Here is a 20,463-nt window from a genome sequence, read left to right on the forward strand (position 1 = left end):
TAGTTGCGACTAGGGTCTTCGATTATCTACCCGGGTAGCTTAGCGTGTTGTGCTAACTCATGCTGATTGGTTGATTGAACTTGGGGTGTGTTGTTTAGGTATCATCAGCCACAATTAGGCAACTCAGCAGTTGTTTTCATTGTGACCAGTTCAATATTTTGAAATGAGAGCAAATTGATAGGTTGGGGATGGATGCTCTGGAACAGACTCTACTGAGTATTTACGAGGAAGAGGACATCCAAAGCATCTCAAAGAACATGCTTGGGGACACGGAAGCACTCACCGAAGGCGGGGGTTGGTGAGCGGCAACTTTCCTTCAGCAAGCTCTCCATGAAGCAAGCCCTGGAAAAAACACACGGACCGAGCACCAACTGCAGCGGGCCGATACCTGTTGACTGTTATCAGTTCAGGTGGACATTTTCACCTTGTACTTTTAGCAGGCTTAAAATTCACAAAGCACTTGCTGGAAAGCATTGAAGTGCTTGCTCCGCCAACTTGGGGGCCATGGACCAGGAACTTCGGACCCGGAACCCTCGCGACCGAGCACTCAGAGTTCCTAGACTTTTTGGTGTGAAAGAGGCTTATGTGTGACTTTTTTTTTTTTTAGCTCGCTTCAGAGCTAAAGACACTGCTAATATGCTAAGGTGACGCACTCGCCTAAAGTGAAAGGTGTAGGTGAGGGATCAGTGCAGCTTCTTTATAAAAACTCAAGTCCCATCGTTCAGAATGAAGGGCTCAAAAGGCTCGGTTCGTTTGTGAAACTTCGCGTCACTCAGTGATATCGCCATAAGCATATCAACAGCTATGACATCTGCTATCCATGACATTTGCTCGCCAAAGGCTGTGAGCTGAGCTGTATATGTTTGGTAGCTAGGTAGTTAGTAACTAGAGCAAAGTACAATATTTTATAAGAACTTGGTAGAACATTTCCCATCTTGTCATATTGATTGGAGTCTGGACTAGCTCACTGTTAAATCTGATTAGCTCTTGGAAAATTAATTCGTCTCGAAAAGTAGTGCCCAAGTCTGGTCCTGGAGAGCCCCAATCCAGCCTATTTTTAATAAAACACATCTCCTAAGTCCCAGTCTTCACTGACTGTCTACCCTACTCTAGTCAACAAAACCACAGTTTCTAGAGGGAAATCCACCTGGCTCTACTCTACCCTACTTACTTTTTCTGGTACCTGTTATGGTTCCCTCCTCCCCAAAACCCAAAAAACACTTTTTTTCACCAATGTGTAAGAAAGATTCAAATAAGCGGAGCAGAAAACTAGACGGGGAAAAACAGCCACCATTAACGACGAAGAGTAAAAATAATGAAAAAGCTTTCACTTCTACGACCTTGCTTTGATGGACTGGATAGTCAATATCATCTTCTGGTTGATGCGGTTTTCCAAAACAGCCATAATCCAAGCACAAAAACCCTTTCGCACACCCGACTGTTTTTTGTTATTGTATGCAGTGCTCCGCTCGCTACTGTCCCCCAATAACATGATGTCACTGGCGAGGTGAGGAGGGGCTCCAGGTGAGTGGTGGATGTCCTTTTGTGTCGAGAGGAGAAGAGTAACACAGGGCAGAGTAGCGCAGGGTAGAACCCATCAGTGGAGACTGCACTTGATCAGTAAACTTGATCGAGGACCAGACTTGGGCACCCTTGTCCTCGAAACTCTGCTATGTGAAAGTTTATGTAGTGTTTATTAACAAGACAAAAAAAAAAAAAAAAAAAAAGAGGGGGAAAAAAAAATCACCTGCCAGCCAGAATGACAGCTTTTAGCTTGATAGGCGGTAACTCTTCAATTGTATGAGTTTGAAATGTAATATTAAAGCACTTAAACAAAAGGGGAGTGTATCTTAAGTACGCGGTCGTTACAATGTAACTTGCTAACGCAAAGTGTTGAGTTTAAGTTTGCTGCAATAGTTTTGGAAAAGTGCAGAAACTGAAGACAGTCCTAACCTTGTATACCTGGCTTGGCCCAATTCCGTTTGATAGCCATGTTTTCCATGCCAACCTGCTCTCTCCTTCTTGCAGGGATACTACGGGTGCCGCTGCACCTCGACCGTGTGCATAATATTTGCCAGAGAAGCTCCGCAATCCCTCTTAACCTTTGGCCTTGGCTTATTGTTACCTGTGAGCAGCACTATGGCAAACATGCAGTGAGAACGCTGAACAGACCTGCAAGCTGTTTGTGTACTATAACTATGGAGGAGGGCATGGGAGGAGGGAAGGAAGAGAAAGAGAGAGCTATTTAATCCCCCCCCAAAGGAACTCCCCTCTCATCCCATATCGTGAACTCGCAGGCAAATCGTGTTGCTGGAAGGCACACCACACACACACACATCCACCACACGCACACACAAACACACTGCTGTCTTTTTAATTTCGTCAGCTGAAAGAAATCTATACAGCGCGCCGGAATACGACTGCGCCACAGAGTGAAGTGAACTATACATCACCCTGGAATGTAAACAGGTTTCTTCTAGCAAGTGTAGCATAAAAATACCACATTGCTACAAACCTCTTGGCGATGATAATGGTCAATAGCATAGATCAGAGGTCTTAGAAGATGTATGGTTGTTAGTCCAACAGCATATCAATACGTTGAGTAAATCCACGGGAAAAAAGTACACTAATTATTCATATATACTGCAGAACTGTATAATTCCCATCATTAAATCACAAGCAATTCCCAACAACGAATAGATGGTGCACACTAAAACACAGTTGGGTCAAAAATAACCTCATTTGGGTCAAATCGTGACTGATCTGCTGCTTTTCTCAATTTGACCCAACCTTCAATTTTTGGAGCTGTTCTGTACAAAATGACCCATTTTGCAGTGGGTTGTTTTACATGGAACTACACAATTTTTCAGGCCGTTCGAATGAAACACAAAGTTGGGTCTAATTGACTTAATTAACAGTCTGTTTTTTAATCAAAGTAGTGTTACTTGTATATATTTATATTATATTTTGTTATTTTTGACAACTGGCTTTGGTGTGCATTGTGTTTATTATTTACAACTAATTGACCGATATGAAGCTACAACTTTTCCTTTCCTTATTGGCACAGGCTGCATTAACATGCGGTAGATTACACATTTCAAAAACAAATATTTCCAATATTTTTATTTTTAAATGCAATGTAAACAGGCACAATAATCCGAAAAGCTCATGTTCGGGTTTTTAAAAACCCAAATAAGATACCAGGTTACCATTTTCTGACCCAAATATGTGGTCATATAAACAATTTGGCCTTCAATGGATCATTGGTTTGTGTTATAGGCATACAAAATACAAAAAACACTGAAAACATATGCTGTAATGACTTTTAAACCTCACCATAGCAAGGAAGAAGGGGGAGGGTAAAAAAACAAACAAAAACAAAAAAAAAAATCACAGTATGGAGAAGTAGTGTCACTTAGTTGCCACTTAATGAGAAATTGATTTCTCTATGGAATAAACAAACATGGTGAAATTCAGATGCTATAAAGTACCTCATTTTGGAACAAGAAGGAAACATTAGTTTGTTACTGTGGGAAGTGGCATGAGTATTTTATTGACAGAATTGATCTGTTTAAAATCATGACATTACTCGTATGTTGCATTATTGATTGATTGCAAACATAACCCTTTTCGCTAACGCATGTAAAGTGACAAATTCCGAATGTTACAGAAATGTTACAGAATCATTCATATATATATATATATATATATATATATATATATATCACTATAGCTATAGTCAAAACCTTTTTCCTTTCTTTTTTTTTTTTTACATTAGGGGAAATACCCCAAAGAAACTTGAACTACTTCAGTTCATATAAATAAATGCGCCGTTGTTCCAGGTCATCGTCATTAAGCCTAAAGAATTGTATAAATGTATTTTAATAAATTCTATACATTATGAATGATATGACATTTTCTTGAACTGGACCCTTCAAACTGAATTACTATAGATTTTGAGCCCCGCTTTATACCTTCCATTGGTGATGTGCCTGTTAGACTGATAATCCAGTCAGGCAATCAATGAAATCTGTGCGGAAAACAATCACCCCCCCAAAAATTCAAGATGAGTCCATTCATTTTGCACCTGTTTGAGGACTGGAGTGTACCACATTTGCAGTCCATCAGAACTTTTGAAATCCAGAGTTGGGAGTTAGACAGGCTGCTATAATATCTGCCAACTTTTGCATTCACAGCTGTCATCCTTAATTATAATGCCAGAATACAAAAAAAAAATACATTGGCTGTGTGAGGTCCTTTGTCAAGTCTTTGTTTTTGTGTACAATTATTAACTGGCAAGCCTGCCATATACTTAAATAAGGGCTATTCTAGGAGTGCATAATTATTAGTGAGTTGTTTTTATCAGCATGCTTCACTCCCCTTCACCGTACTTCGAAAGACAACTAAGTGGAAGCCGTGGCCCAGCAGACCCCCTACTAACGGTGACATTTGTGTTTATACACGCCCCCCTGGAACCCATGGGCACGTTTTTCCCTCCATCCATTTCAATCACAAAAAAGTGACAAGTTACAAGTAGAAAGGTAAGCAGCCACTGACAAACACATACTCCACCTTGAAACACCAAATCCAATTCAGGGCCCAGTGCGAGAGGAACCGCTTTTGACTCAAGGAGAAGGGGGTGAAAACGGGGGGGTGCATACGACAAAAACGACAGCTTGTGAGGGGGAACATTGTCTGCGGCTGCTGCGACTGGAAATCTTTTCAGGAAAAAAAAAAAAAAAAAAAAAAGGATTTGATACACAATAGTCGTGGGTGTGAAGAAAAGGGGCTCATATTAAGAGAAGTGTCTTTATGTGTGCCGAGCGATCGGCATTTAACCGCATTTGCATGGAGCCGGTCCAATCTGCTCTTTTCTTTCACACTCTCTAAAAATATATATATCTAGTGTGACAGAAGCGTTCCAAGAGGCCTTTCAAGGTTGTCCTTGTTTTCTTGGAGTCATCTGGATAGAAGCAGGATGGTACGCATAGACATTTTAGGTCCCGTAGCTACGCAACAGTGCTTCCTCCTGAGTCAAATACTGTACAATAGCAAATGTCCAGCCCCAACACTACTCGAACTTCAGAGGGGCCGGTTGTTCAAAAGGTAATCTCGCTGCATTTTGGACTGCATCCATTTTTTAAAAGTGGATGTTCACAAGGGAAAGAAGAATTCTGAAACTGGATAATACAATCCAACTCTATTTTTAATCCGGATCAAATCATCAGTTTGTGTTGTGCAAAACGTTTCAGTGGGATCGGATAACTATGATCTCAAATAATAGTATTACCCTGATTCAAACAGGAGGTAGGGTTTCAGGGTGGATTTTAGGTAGAAAATATGGCAAAATTAAAATTGGTCAAATCATTTCTATTATTTTTGTATACACTTTTATTTATATTTTGGAATTGATTTGTTCACCTATTACACTGATGAAGCAGATTTAGACATAGATTACCAATTAAAAACTAAAAACACAGTGAAAATCTTGTTCCACGTTTAAATGTTTCTGTTCTGACTTTCAGGCAAGTTTCTGTTCATTTGTTCTGGCCAACTTTTGTTTTGAAGTTATTCTTTTATTTTACCGTTTATTTTATCGTTCTGAATGGAGTCGAGTCTGAATTGAATCGAAGCCTCCGAGAGAGAGAGAGAGAGAGAGAGAGAGAGAGAGAGAGAGAGAGAGAGAGAGAGAGAGAGAGAGGAGAGGAGAGAGAGAGTGAGAGAGTGAGAGAGTGAGAGAGAATGTCTATATATGGCACTGAAATGTCAACTTTTCAGATTTGCATAAAGCTGCTTTCATTGTTAAAGGTTGAGGGAGCTCCCAGGACCCTCAGCATCTCTTAAAAAATTAAGTTAACTGCTCCTTAGTTTACTAAAGTAATTCAAGTTCTCCAAAATTTCAAAATAGCACAATTTTCTTTCCAAACAAATTTCAAACAAAATCAAAAAATGCAGGTCACGGTCCACAGTCTGCAGAATGTGAAAATTCAAACAAGTTCTCTTAAGCCTTTTAAAGCTTGATGCGGATAATTGTTAAAATAGTCAAATATTGGTGCGCATTATTGGTCCATCATATAATTGATCCCTCCTTTTTGCAAAACTATACTTATTTGCTTTGGAAGGATGAATATTGTTTAATTTTTACGCAGAAAACCTTGGTTATTTCAATCAACCAAAACAGGGAATTTATAGAGATCTGGAGGCTTCATCAGTTACAATACTTATGCACGTGTGCGAGTGGACAGAGGATGGAGCTGACAACTGAGCGGAGGATTCTTATGTAATTCTCCCTTTAGGTGGCAGAGAACAGTGAAAGCTTCAGCCCACACCAGAGAGGAACGTGTTTGTTATTAAGCCGCAAGTGAAAAAGGCGCTTGCTATGTGATGAAAAAGGTCCAGGACAAGTTCTAGGTGAGGCAGGGAAGGTCCAGCTGCCAGGTTAGCCCATAGCTCATTTCTGTTTTGGGACGATCACAGCCATGCCCAGATACTGATATTTATGTTGAAAGATTTTTTTTCAAATATTAACATGTTATTATGGCTTACAATCCAGAATCTTTTTCCCCATGTTTTCAGACACAGCATCCTCATCAAGCACTGGATGGCTGAGTTAGAGAATAATGAACTTCATGTAGTAGCACCTCTGACATTTAGTTTGGCTGCAGCTGACAATAGGATGAGCGCAATGAGCGGATGTTAAGCACCTCCAGCTGGGCTTCCATGTTAAGGACTATTGTTGTTGATGTTCATTGGGGGAGGTGCTGTGGAAACCTTTACATTTGAGCATCCCCGAGGTCGTACCATTTTGGAAGCCGGCCCAAATTTGGGGATAAAATATTACTGAAGCAAATCTTGCAAGATCCGTGAATAATTCAATGCAAGGCTGAGAATTCCATCCATTTCCTTGGCCGTTTCTCCTCACTAGGGTCGCAGGCATACTGAAGCCTATCTTAGCGGTCTCCTGGCAGCAGGCGAGGCATACCCTTGGCTGGTTGCAAGCCAATTGCAGAACACACAGACAAACAGCCATTCACGCTCACAAACATTGATGTTTCACATTTGCTGTCAGACAAGGAGTAGTCATGTCAAGGGTTCGTATAAGTCGGACGTATGGGATGAAATCTGCAATTAGGGATGAAACAAGTCCTTGAGTAATGTGGGTACTTTAAGTATGTGCGTATTTCTTGAAATGTTACATTTGTTAATTTGACGTACACAACTATGTGCTTACACGGGCCAAATTCAAATTGAATACATCAAATAATACACAGATGTCAATGCAATAGCCTTACCTTTCCACACAATGGTGTTTATGTTCTGATTAGTTTGACTGGTACTTGACTCCTTTATCACAAATTATTGCCATCGGATTACAAATCTACAAACATCAACACTACCACTGCCATTAAAGAGTCATATTTAAATCACTGATTAGGGATGCCAAGGAACCATTTGTCAGTTATGCAGTACAATAGGAATTGGAATTCCATGGTACTGCGATGGAGCATCAAATGGGAACTGGTCTTTTGTCATTCAAGTGCATAAAGAAGAAGCCCTTTTTTGCTGATTAGACAGAAAAGTCAGGATTGCTGAAATGTTTGGTTAAAAAAAAAGTCAGTTAATTAAGAATTCAGGGCTGAAAAAAATTTCATATCAATGATGTGGAATATGTTGAAACGATCTAAATCAAATTTTTCTTTCCTCATCAGAAAAACCATGAATAGGGGTGTAGATTTTTTTTCTATCTACTGTATTTTATGTTTTGCGTTTAAAAGTTAATTATGACTTCATCAAGTACAACACAAACACATGCAGCTGAAACAAAAGGATAACAACAAGTGGATCTTAGATTAAAGATGCTCCTCCGATGTAGGTTGCACTGCTGTGTAACAAAGTTTTTAAAAGCAAACACAAGCAAACAATACACATTGGCAATGAGCATGTTTAGCAACTTTGGAAGAAAAAAAACCTTAAAAAAAAAAAAGAAAGAAAATTGTTAAATTCCTTGGCGCCCACCCCCTTGTCGTAATATATGGATGTCCCGTAAGGTTATTTGTGTTTGCCGGGAAATGAAGTGCTCAACTGGATTAAAAACACACTGCATATGTTTAGAAATCTGTTTCCCTGGGCGTACGAGTAGCGTGAAGCAGCAGCTTGCGTCTGCTCGCTGAGAGAGGGCAGACACTCTCATCATTAGCCGGGCTACAACGTGCTCCTCTACCTGCACCAATCTGCACAGCCAGGCGCCACTCTGACGCCACACAGATGTTCCCAGCGCCAGGTGCAAAGTGGCGAAAGGGGGGGGGGGGTGTCGGCAATGAAAAATGGAAATATTCAGCAGAATACACAATAAGAGTTTAATTATGAATAATACCATTGGCTCTTTGTTCTCACAATGGTTTCTCTAGCCTTCGGAAAGTTGTTTTTGGCTACCATATGGGAACTGCTGTCTGTCACAAATAAACTCAGGGATAATTACATAGTAAACAAAAATGCTCTTACTTATCTTCTTTTCTAACATAGAATAAAGACTATTGTAGAACTACAGATGAGAGTCAAATCCTTCAAATTCAATGACTTGTTGGTACCACAGTTGATAAAGAGGATATGAAATGTAACTCAATAGAACTTAGAAAAGGCTTGATAGGTTCAATAATATAAATAGGAAACATTTCTGTATAATAGTTCAAGTTCACTTTGCCTTGCTCAGTGTGGTGTGTGTATCACAGACTACACATCTGACTAAAGAACAGCTGACAGCTATAATTATTTTTTTTTTATAAGATAAAGAATACATGTTTTTGTTTTATGCACCATCTACATGTAATGTTAGCACTTGCATACAAATATAAGCAGAAGAGGGCAATTTCAAAATTTGCTGGTCTGTCATTCATCGTCAATCAGCGTCCGGGGCCCTTGCATCTTATCTGTCCGCTGTTATTTTCAGAATGAACCAAAGTAATCGTCAGTCTGTTTTTTTTGTTTTGTTTTTAATCTTATCTTAGCTGCCCTACCATTGTCCTTTTATCAGTGGGCATATTACATGTTTTTACTGGTCCCTCATTTAATCTTTGTCAGCAAAACAGGCATCAGTCAGTGACGGACGGACAGACTCCCCGCTTCTGTCGGTGTGTGACGAATACAAAGATGGACAGAAACCCACCTTCTTTCAATGTTTAGGTTTGCCCCCCCCCCGCCAGCAAAACGGATGCCCAGCAGTAACTGACTGAGGGATTGTGTAAAAGGTTTATAATGACTGAGACGCTGATGCTAATGAATATGATTTGGTTTAAAAGGGCCCATACCTTGATATGTTAAACTTTCCACAGGGGAATAAGGATATGCATATGGATTACAAATGGCAAATTGGTGATTAAATTTCTCATTAAATATGAGTTTTATGGTATTGATAGATGTACTGGGAAGAAAAGGGCCTGTTTACTTGCTCCCTTCATGACGTCAGCCACGAAACATCCATCCATCCATCCATCCATCCATCCATCCATCCATCCTCTTGACTACTTATCCTCACAAGGGTCATGAGAGGCTACCCCGGCAGAGTGAATGAAGGTGCCAAAACAGGCATTTAATTGACATCAGGAGGGAAAACGGTGGAAGAAGTTGAACTTACTGAGAGCCACTCCTCCAATCAAACAGTTCTGCACATGGGTGAACTATTTACTACTGACAAAGACTGTCAGGCTGTGTGATCCTGATCACACATTTTCGCCACTTTGAACATTTTCTACAATTAATAATTGTAACTAATAAATGTAACATTGCCATTTATCTGGCCGACAGTGGAAAAGCTCTCCTCCTAAACTCCAGAACCAAAACAAAACTAATCGACGTGGATAAGGTCGGAGTGTATTTATTCTTGCACTGGCGGTACGAGGGCTACCTATTGTCATTAAGCCTCTCGCACATCATGTTTATCTCCATGAGCAGGGCTGGTGGGCCCAGAATAAACAAGGAATGCTTAGAAATGCATCAATGAAGGGAAATAACACTTTGGAGGTGTTTAGGGAGAGAAATGATCATTGTAACATGGTTATACTCTCCGAAAAGTTGAACTCCTACAACATAACCCCTTTAATACTTGTTAGCAAACACAGCAATTATTTTTCCATCATTTCCTTTGAAAAAATATTTCTCAGAGATTAGAAAATCTTAGAAATCATCCTGCATCACCAAAGAGATTGTGTTCAACTGCAAAGGTTCCAGTGTCCAAGGTGTAAAGGCAATTGTGCAAGTGATATATGTGGTTTTGTTTCACATTGCAAAAGAACAAATAAAATAGCAATAATAAGCTACACGCCTAATAGTTTGCATTTTAAGGACATCTTGAGGTGTGGAGCAGATGATCTCTGCAGGCCTCAGAATTCACAAACACCAAGCCAGCTGGTCTGAGACAATCACAATACTTCACTGTTTGCCTGACCAGCAGCAGAACACAGGCTCTGTCGCTCCCTCGGGAGCCGATACAAGAGAGATGCATGTTAAAGCATGCATATCCCTCATGCACCATATTAATGAGCACAGCATGCTTCGATTTGAAACTGTCCAGCTGTCTTAAAGAGAAAGTGTTACAGCCCGGTGGAAGTGAATTTACCTCTGTGAGTATGTGTGCACTAATGACTTTAAGATATTATTTTGTTTAAAAAAAAAAAAAAAAAACAGGGAGGAGAAAAAAAAGCCTACATAAATTTGAGTAATTATCCTAACACTAACTTCAAATCCATGAAAACCTCAGGCTCTACATCTTTCTTAAAGAGGATTTGACAGCGATAATGAACACCTTAGAGCATGAAAGAGCATTAAGCGATCCGCAGTTCATATTGCATCAGGTTTGACTCACAAGCCGGTGAAACGATCATGAGAGTATTAACAAGAACACGTAACAGCAAGTGCTGTGTGCATAAGCTGCGTCTATTCCGAAACTAATGATTTACTTGTTAGAGTAATTATCGCTGTGAGACATGCTGGAACATCTGCATTGATTTAGAATCTGGGAGGCCGGTGGGGGGAGGGGGGCGCAATCTGGATTTTCACTTAAGAGAGCAATACAATCTGTTGATGCTTATTTTGGTAATTGACCATGAACTGATGGAAAACTGTATGTTCTCCATGCAAAATGGCACTGACAATGTCTACCATAATACTAATTGAAAAAGTTTGACCAAACCTTATTAGTGGCTCTGCTTATCCATTATATTGGTGATATAAGAGACCGATACAAAATATTTGCACTTCGGAAAGTCCTCAGATTAAAAGGTTTTCACCTGTTGATAAATGACTGTTGTGTAAATTATCAATGGGCACTATGGCTGTGTCAGAATTTCTACACCAGGGGTGTCAAATGTATGGGCCGCGAGCCGGATCCGGCCCATAAGGCGGTTTAAAAAAAAATAAAAAAATAAAAAAGGGAATTGGATCGAACCCATTAGTTCGCTGTCCATAATCAATAACCAAATACAGTGATCCCCCCTACTTGGCGGTTAATGGGGGCTGTCAACCCCCTGCGAAGTCTGAAACCCGCGAAGTAGGGTATTTCTATGTACGCCCCAATATAGACGCAGTAACCATAAACAATCCTTTTTTTTTTTTGTATTTTTTGCCTATTTCCTTTCTCCTATTATTTAACATTACATTATCCTTATTAACATTATTGTATATTCTTTATTATATTATATTAAATAACTAATATTACTTAGTTTGTTGAGAATTTGTTCTCAGGACCGGTTATCTGCACCAAGACTCCTGTGAAAAAGAACGCAAGTATTCACGTTGAACTTCACATTTATTTTGGCTCATGTATGGTGTATCATGTAGTATCTGTTGAATAATAAATCAACAACAATCTTAAAGTCAGTCAACTAACATATAAACACTTAATCTATGAATTTACTGTATTTTTAGCCGACATTAGCGGGTTACAACTACTAACTATGAAGTGCAACCTCTACACAAACGAACACATAAACAGAATAAACACTCATCGCTTACTAAACATAAGCAGTAGCGTTATCAATATAAATGATAACTATAAATATGAGCTTACGTTGTCATTCACTACGTCACCGTAACAAGCCGAATGAAGCACAGAGAACGTACAACAGGAAACGGAAATGCAATGCGACCCGACAAATTAAAAGCATACATTTCAAAATAAGATAAAAAAACGTCACGAACTCTAACGCTTGAAGAATTCTTAACAAAGTTATTAACTAATATTACTTCGTTATTTGATTAATACAGTATTGTATGATGTACTTTTTTGCATTTTTCATTTTTTGTACATTTTTGCACATTTTTTATTTTTCCTGGAAAAAAAACGCAAAGTACTGAGACCGCGATATCTGAGACCGCGAAGTAGGAGGGATCACTGTACTCTTACTTCTATAAGCAGTGTCAGAATGAGTACTGCAACCTCAGAACTGCTGCTCAGCGCAGACTTTCGGCTTTTGTCCCGTGTTGTTTTATAGACAATAGGTCTTGTTTTTCTTTTGAAATGTACTTCAATTACAGCTCAGCAAATAGCACACAGCGCTTCTATGTTTGATGTGACATCATGACTTGTTCTTCGTGAATTTTCAACTTTTTATGTTATGTATGTCATTATGTGGGTGCCAATCAGTGTGCAAAATGAAACACTAAAGAATGATCTTCTTCTGTCTTTCTCTGCACTTCACTGTACTCCTTGAAAAGAAGTTGTACAACCACATATTTTGACTGGGACATTTTCCTTACACTGGATATTTGTAGTTCATTGTATTTATTAAATGTATTTCTTTGTATTTTATTAATATTTAATTGTACCTTGCTATACAAAATGTGTTTATGAACAATGGGGGGGGGAATACATTTTCATTCATGTCATGCAATTTTAAGGAAAAATCTCTCTTTTTTTTTTTAAATAATCTCTGTATTTGTTTTTAAGTTTTTAAGGAGGTCAGAAAAGTTGATGGTGAAAATCTCAAGACAAAAAGGAGCTTTAGTAAACTAGCTCCACACTGTTCGCAGTACTGAAAAGGGTTTGTCAATTCTGGTACCTGACAAACACCCAACACCCTTTAATAACTGAAGTGGAAAGTACTGAATGGACTATAGCTGAAATCGGGGTGAGCATTAAGTAAGACACAGGTGAACCCATTGAACTTGTACTGCTACCTCTGCCTCTAATGAGGCCAGTTATTCAGTCTAGCCTGACCTCAATTCATACTGGGCTGAATTAAGAAAATCTTTACCCTTCACAAGTGTTGCTATGGATAAAGAATACAGATTAATTATGGCACCTTCTAAAAATTACAGCAAGCTTTCATGACCTTGGACTGATGAATGAATAAGGACTATTGGTATCAAAGGAGTGTGGCTAGAGCGGCTCTTATGAATGAAATAGCGAGGAAAATTATACAAAGTTAAGTTTAATATTAGAATTAAAAAAGGAGAATTGCAAAGTTAAGGGAGGGTGAGCATAATCTAAAAAAAACAAAACAAACAGATTTTTCTTTGAACCAATTACAGTATATTCATTTTCTTAGTACTTGACAGTTCTTGACAATACTTCCATATCTCTCCTTGCCTGATTTATTAGGAGATCTGTCATTGTGACATGAAGTGAAATCCAGTGCACACTTGGGGAGGGGCAGGGGCGGGGGACAAACCCGAGGTTGTATGATGTCACAGAGTGACACTGGTCAATTAAACACCTCCCACTACGGGTTGGCATCACTCAAAAGGCTCATTAACCTTCCTGACCAAACAGCAGTCACCATGAGAAAAGCGTGCCATCAAACTGGCCAAGCCCCGCATGGGCAGCACGGGTCAACACCCACACAAGTGACATGCAAGTGAATTGTTAGAGCGACTGTGCTATGCCGCTCCATTTGGCCACTTTGTTTAGATGCACATGGTTAAGCTAATAGCAAAGGTGAAGCTTATTTTCATTTTTGTAGACTTGCGTTTTTTTTCTCCCATAACGGAGCTGACATTATTATTTGCAGACTTAAAATGTGCATAAACTCTATAAATCATAAACACACTATTGAAGCTAATCACAAATACATATCCTAGATGCATTACATTTGGATTTTTGAATCAATGATGCATATATTTAGCGTATAAAAAAAATGGGAGCTGAAGCGTCTTTGTGCGCCTGCTTTTTAGACCACTCGTCTTAATCTTTGGAGTTGATCTCCCAGTTCTCCTAGGATTAAAAAAAAAAAAAAAAAGTCTACAAATATTTGAGGCAATCAGCGACTCAACAAGCATTTGGAATGTGGAGACACACAAACAAATGTCTAAAAAGGAGTGAAACAGGAAAAGGAAAAAGGGGATCGGAGCGGTGCCCATTTTGGGGGTGTAAAATATGGAGAAGTGTGGATCATCGGGGGAGCAGCTCTGCCTGGGGGAACAGATGAAGGGAGGACACTGTGCCAAGATCTCTCCACTGGAGGGGGGGGAGCCGATGTAGTGGATGGGCGAGTGTGCGCCCCGCATGCTGCTTTTCTCAATCGCAGTCTCACACGCCTGCATCGACACGTCTCAGGCTGTGTGCAGCGAGAGGGAAATTGCTGCTGACAGGCCCTTGCAAACTTCACAGCCATTTAGAAAGACTTACACCCACACTTTTGTCACAGGCGTTTATTGCGGCAGATACACCATACCCAAAATCTACATTTTGCAACTTGGCACCCCTTTTTCACCAAGTTGGGCCTAGGGACCATTCATAATTTTCGGCTGTGGCACCAAAGTGAGCCAAGAAAAAGTGATCCAAAGAGCTGAGGTTAAAAGTAGGGATGCCGCCACTTTTTTTCCCCTCACCCAAATATGAGTTGATTTTGGGTCTTTGCCAACACAGTCCTGATTCCTTCCTTTGACTATTTATTTAAAAGAAAAAAAAAAAAAGTCGACCAAATCAGGTGTCTTTAAAAGGAGGTCGATTAAAAAGATCTGCATCAAAGCTCCACTGGAAACATTTTTGCACCATTTTTCTACACTGACTTGCCATTGCAGCAATGCTGAAAGACCACCCAAAACTGAAGAAGTCAGAAATTTAGGATCATTTTCCATTGCAGAAAGTGACCAAATAAAAATAATATTCAATACTTGCAATAAGGAACTGGCTGATGTTAATTGTGTGTGTAAAAAAAAAAAAAAAAAATACTGATTTAGTAGTTTGTGGGAAAGACAATTTGTTAGCTTCCCAAAAAGCATGAGTTATATTATTCCCCAAATATTTAACCCGCCACTCCAAACAATCTATAGTGGCTTAGTTTTGGATCCAGTAGGCTCATGAAGTTGAAGCATCGTTTTTAAGTGGCTTTAAGGACACCATTAGATGTGTAGCATACACATGATACATATGTATGTGTGAACAAATGGCAGTTATTTGCTCATTTTGAATGGTAATTGCGAGCGTGCTAATGCTAATTGTGATAGCTAATCGGTTAGCATAGGCAAGATTTGATAATAATTTCTTAATATATTCACTGAAATTAGAGGGATAATTAGTACCGGTAGTTTGGCCTACTCCAACTTACTTTCAACCTTAGTAGACACAAAGAAAAAAAACCATTGGGGGTGGGGGGGGTGTCAGTTACTTCATCAATTTTCTAGAGCCACTTATCCTAATAAGGTTCACAGGCTTGCTGGTTCCTATCCCAGCTGACTTCAGGCAATCGATAGGATAATCGATAGTGACAACCCTAAATGGAAATATAAAACTAAACTATTGCTGTTGAATTTGGCAACATTTTTGTACATCAGGATCATCTTGTCAAGACTTGAGAAACTTTTCCTCCAAAAATCCACTTTTCTTCCTCACATATCCTCTGAAAGTTATGAGATAAGGCACAATTTCCGATATGTGGCCTTGTGTAGGTACCTGCACGTTTGCGATGAGCCAGTGCCTCCAGCAAGCATTTGTTGGGCTGATTCGACTTGGAGCATCTGGATCAACCATCACCAGAAGGTACGTCAGATTCTGCAAACACAACAAGAACCCTTTATTGGTAATAACATCATCATTATTATATTATTTCACTTTATGATGACAGTGTTTCACTTTTGATTACTATACCACAATTATTTACTCTGAGGCTTAGTTTACACTAGTCTCATTGATTTTGTTAGCATAGATACGTATCTGCTCATATTGTACTGAGCAGCCATACACTTCCTCCTGTATCTAGGGTTAACTAACAATTATTTAGTTGATTATGTTTAGTTGATATATGCAATTGCATTTTTTATAAATCCCATCCTGTTATTGTGTGAAGGTGGAACCTTCACACATATGTTATTGTGTTCGGCCATTTTCTTTATTGTGTGAAGGTGGAACCTTCACACATATGTTATTGTGCTCGGCCATTTTCTTTATTATTGTGTGAAGGTGGAACCTTCACACATATGTTATTGTGCTCGGCCATTTTCTTTATTATTATTATTGTGTGAAGGTGGAACCTTCACACATATGTTATTGTGTTCGGCCATTTTCTTTATTATTATTATTGTGTGAAGGTGGAACCTTCACACATATGTTATTGTGCTCGGCCATTTTCTTTATTATTATTATTATTATTATTCTTATTCTGCCTGTTTTTCGACGGATTTCAGCTCATTCCCAGTTTATCCGATTCACACCGTTCCAATTTCACATTATTCCAGTAAAGCGCCCGAAGGGCGTTTCCATTTTTGGAATTCCAAGTATTCACAGTTTTCCCAGAATTCCCGGTTTTCCACCCCAAAAAGTCCCATTGACTAACATTGGGTCATATTTTGTTTCATTATTACAGCTCTCCCTTTTCATATTTTCAATATTTAACTTATTCATCTCGTTATAGGGATCCTTCCTATCATTCCAGTAATTAATACATTCCAATATTTTCCCATAATTCCATATTTTTCATCCTTCAAATATTCATAATTCATTTCCAATGGGAGGGCTTCCCATTCATTCCCAATGGGAGATTAAACATTTCACATTTTGAGCTTTCCTATTTCATATTCATAACATTTAACTCATACATTTCGCCTGTTGGCTCATTCCCACTATTGTAACAATTAATAATTTTCAATATTTTCCCATAATTACATATTTTTCATGTATAACAATTCATAATTCATTCCCAGTGGCGGACTTAACATTTTTTTTTTAAAGCTTCTCCACTTCACACTCACATTAATCAGTTAATACATTCCCCAATTTGAATACTACTCATATTCACACCTTCCAGTAATTCATAACTATTTTCATATTTTTACCCATAATTCCTCATTCCCATTTTCCTCATCCAAACCTTTGTAACCTTCTATCTTGGCCATTCCTGCTCCGATTCCCACCGTTCCAACTTTAATGGATTCCCCCAATTCCCACCATTTCATTTGTGTATCCCCTTTCCTCTTCCCATGATTCAAAAATTACCCACAATTCCACTTTATCAGTTTTTCCCCTCTATCTTTTCCATTCTTTATCCGATTCTGACCATTCCAACTTTAATCAATTCCCCCAATGCCCGCCACTCCATTTTTACCCACAATTCAAAATTTACCCATAATTCCACTTTTTCAGTTTTTCCCTTCTATCTTTGCCATTCTTCATCCGATTCTGACCGTTCCAACTTTCATCAATTCCCCCGATGCCCGCCACTCCATTTTTACCCACAATTCAAAAATTACCCATAATTCCACTTTTTCAGTTTTTCCCTTCTATCTTTGCCATTCTTCATCCAATTACGACCGTTCCAACTTGAATCAATTCCCCCAATTCCCGCCATTACATGGTGGTATCTATTTTCTTCTTACCTGAATTAAAAAATTACCCACAATTCCACTTTTTCAGTTTTTCCCTTCTATCTTTTCCATTCTTCATCCGATTGTGACCGTTCCAACATTAATCAATTCCCCTGATGCCCGCCACTCCATTTTTACCCACAATTCAAAAATTACCCATAATTCCACTTTTTCAGTTTTTCCCTTCTATCTTTGCCATTCTTCATCCGATTCTGACCGTTCCAACTTTAATCAATTCCCCCAATGCCCGCCACTCCATTTTTACCCACAATTCAAAAATTACCCATAATTCCACTTTTTCAGTTTTTCCCTTCTATCTTCACCATTCTTCATCCGATTTTTACCGTTCTAACTTTAATCCATTCTCCCAATGCCCGCCACTCCATTTTTACTCACAATTCAAAAATTTCCCACAATTCCACTTTTTCAGTTTTTCCCTTCTACCTTTGCCATTCTTCATCCGATTGCGACCGTTCCAAGTTTAATCGATTCATCCAATTCCCCCCATTCAATGGTAGTTTGAATTTTCTTCTTTCCAGAGTTCAAAAATTACCCACAATTCCACTTTTTTAGTTTATCACTTCTATCTTTGTCATTCTTCATCCGATTCGGACCGTTCCAACTTTAATGAATTCCCCCAATTCCCACCATTCCACATCATTCAACACCTTTGCCTTCAGAGGTTACACCTTCACACGCAATTTCTTCAGAAATTGCAAATATTCTAGTTATTATTATTATTCTACTTCTGCCTGTTTTTCGACGGGTTTCAGCTCATTCCCAGTTTATCCGATTCACACCGTTCCAATTTCACATTATTCCAGTAAAGCGCCCGAAGGGCGTTTCCATTTTTGGAATTCCAAGTATTCACAGTTTTCCCAGAATTCCCGGTTTTCCACCCCAAAAAGTCCCATTGACTAACATTGGGTCATATTTTGTTTCATTATTACAGCTCTCCCTTTTCATATTTTCAATATTTAACTTATTCATCTCGTTATAGGGATCCTTCCTATCATTCCAGTAATTAATACATTCCAATATTTTCCCATAATTCCATATTTTTCATCCTTCAAATATTCATAATTCATTTCCAATGGGAGGGCTTCCCATTCATTCCCAATGGGAGATTAAACATTTCACATTTTGAGCTTTCCTATTTCATATTCATAACATTTAACTCATACATTTCGCCTGTTGGCTCATTCCCACTATTGTAACAATTAATAATTTTCAATATTTTCCCATAATTACATATTTTTCATGTATAACAATTCATAATTCATTCCCAGTGGCGGACTTAACATTTTTTATTTAAAGCTTCTCCACTTCACACTCACATTAATCAGTTAATACATTCCCCAATTTGAATACTACTCATATTCACACCTTCCAGTAATTCATAACTATTTTCATATTTTTACCCATAATTCCTCATTCCCATTTTCCTCATCCAAAACTTTGTAACCTTCTATCTTGGCCATTCCTGCTCCGATTCCCACCGTTCCAACTTTAATGGATTCCCCCAATTCCCACCATTTCATTTGTGTATCCCCTTTCCTCTTCCCATGATTCAAAAATTACCCACAATTCCACTTTATCAGTTTTTCCCCTCTATCTTTTCCATTCTTTATCCGATTCTGACCATTCCAACTTTAATCAATTCCCCCAATGCCCGCCACTCCATTTTTACCCACAATTCAAAAATTACCCATAATTCCACTTTTTCAGTTTTTCCCTTCTATCTTTGCCATTCTTCATCCGATTCTGACCGTTCCAACTTTCATCAATTCCCCCGATGCCCGCCACTCCATTTTTACCCACAATTCAAAAATTACCCATAATTCCACTTTTTCAGTTTTTCCCTTCTATCTTTGCCATTCTTCATCCAATTGCGACCGTTCCAACTTGAATCAATTCCCCCAATTCCCGCCATTACATGGTGGTATCTATTTTCTTCTTACCTGAATTAAAAAATTACCCACAATTCCACTTTTTCAGTTTTTCCCTTCTATCTTTTCCATTCTTCATCCGATTGTGACCGTTCCAACATTAATCAATTCCCCTGATGCCCGCCACTCCATTTTTACCCACAATTCAAAAATTACCCATAATTCCACTTTTTCAGTTTTTCCCTTCTATCTTTGCCATTCTTCATCCGATTCTGACCGTTCCAACTTTCATCAATTCCCCCGATGCCCGCCACTCCATTTTTACCCACAATTCAAAAATTACCCATAATTCCACTTTTTCAGTTTTTCCCTTCTATCTTCACCATTCTTCATCCGATTTTTACCGTTCTAACTTTAATCCATTCTCCCAATGCCCGCCACTCCATTTTTACTCACAATTCAAAAATTTCCCACAATTCCACTTTTTCAGTTTTTCCCTTCTACCTTTGCCATTCTTCATCCGATTGCGACCGTTCCAAGTTTAATCGATTCATCCAATTCCCCCCATTCAATGGTAGTTTGAATTTTCTTCTTTCCAGAGTTCAAAAATTACCCACAATTCCACTTTTTCAGTTTATCACTTCTATCTTTGTCATTCTTCATCCGATTCGGACCGTTCCAACTTTAATCAATTCCCCCAATTCCCACCATTCCACATCATTCAACACCTTTGCCTTCAGAGGTTACACCTTCACACGCAATTTCTTCAGAAATTGCAAAT

At 38.8% G+C, this 20,463-nt stretch overlaps 1 protein-coding gene across 1 annotated transcript in view; it reads right to left on the bottom strand.

Annotated features, from left to right (window-relative positions):
• pebp4 (phosphatidylethanolamine binding protein 4) overlaps positions 1 to 20,463 on the bottom strand; it is a 116,891-nt gene that overhangs the window by 22,567 nt on the left and 73,861 nt on the right. Inside the window, exon 4 of the mRNA XM_088421922.1 lies at positions 15,887 to 15,985. Within this exon, the coding sequence (XP_088278048.1) occupies positions 15,887 to 15,985 (99 nt within the window). The remainder of the gene's footprint in view (positions 1 to 15,886; positions 15,986 to 20,463) is intronic.

Source organism: Hippichthys cyanospilos, chromosome 1 (assembly GCF_059441005.1).
Source record: "Hippichthys cyanospilos isolate Australia breed blue-spotted pipefish chromosome 1, RoL_Hcya_1.0, whole genome shotgun sequence".
Classification (NCBI taxonomy): domain Eukaryota; kingdom Metazoa; phylum Chordata; class Actinopteri; order Syngnathiformes; family Syngnathidae; genus Hippichthys; species Hippichthys cyanospilos.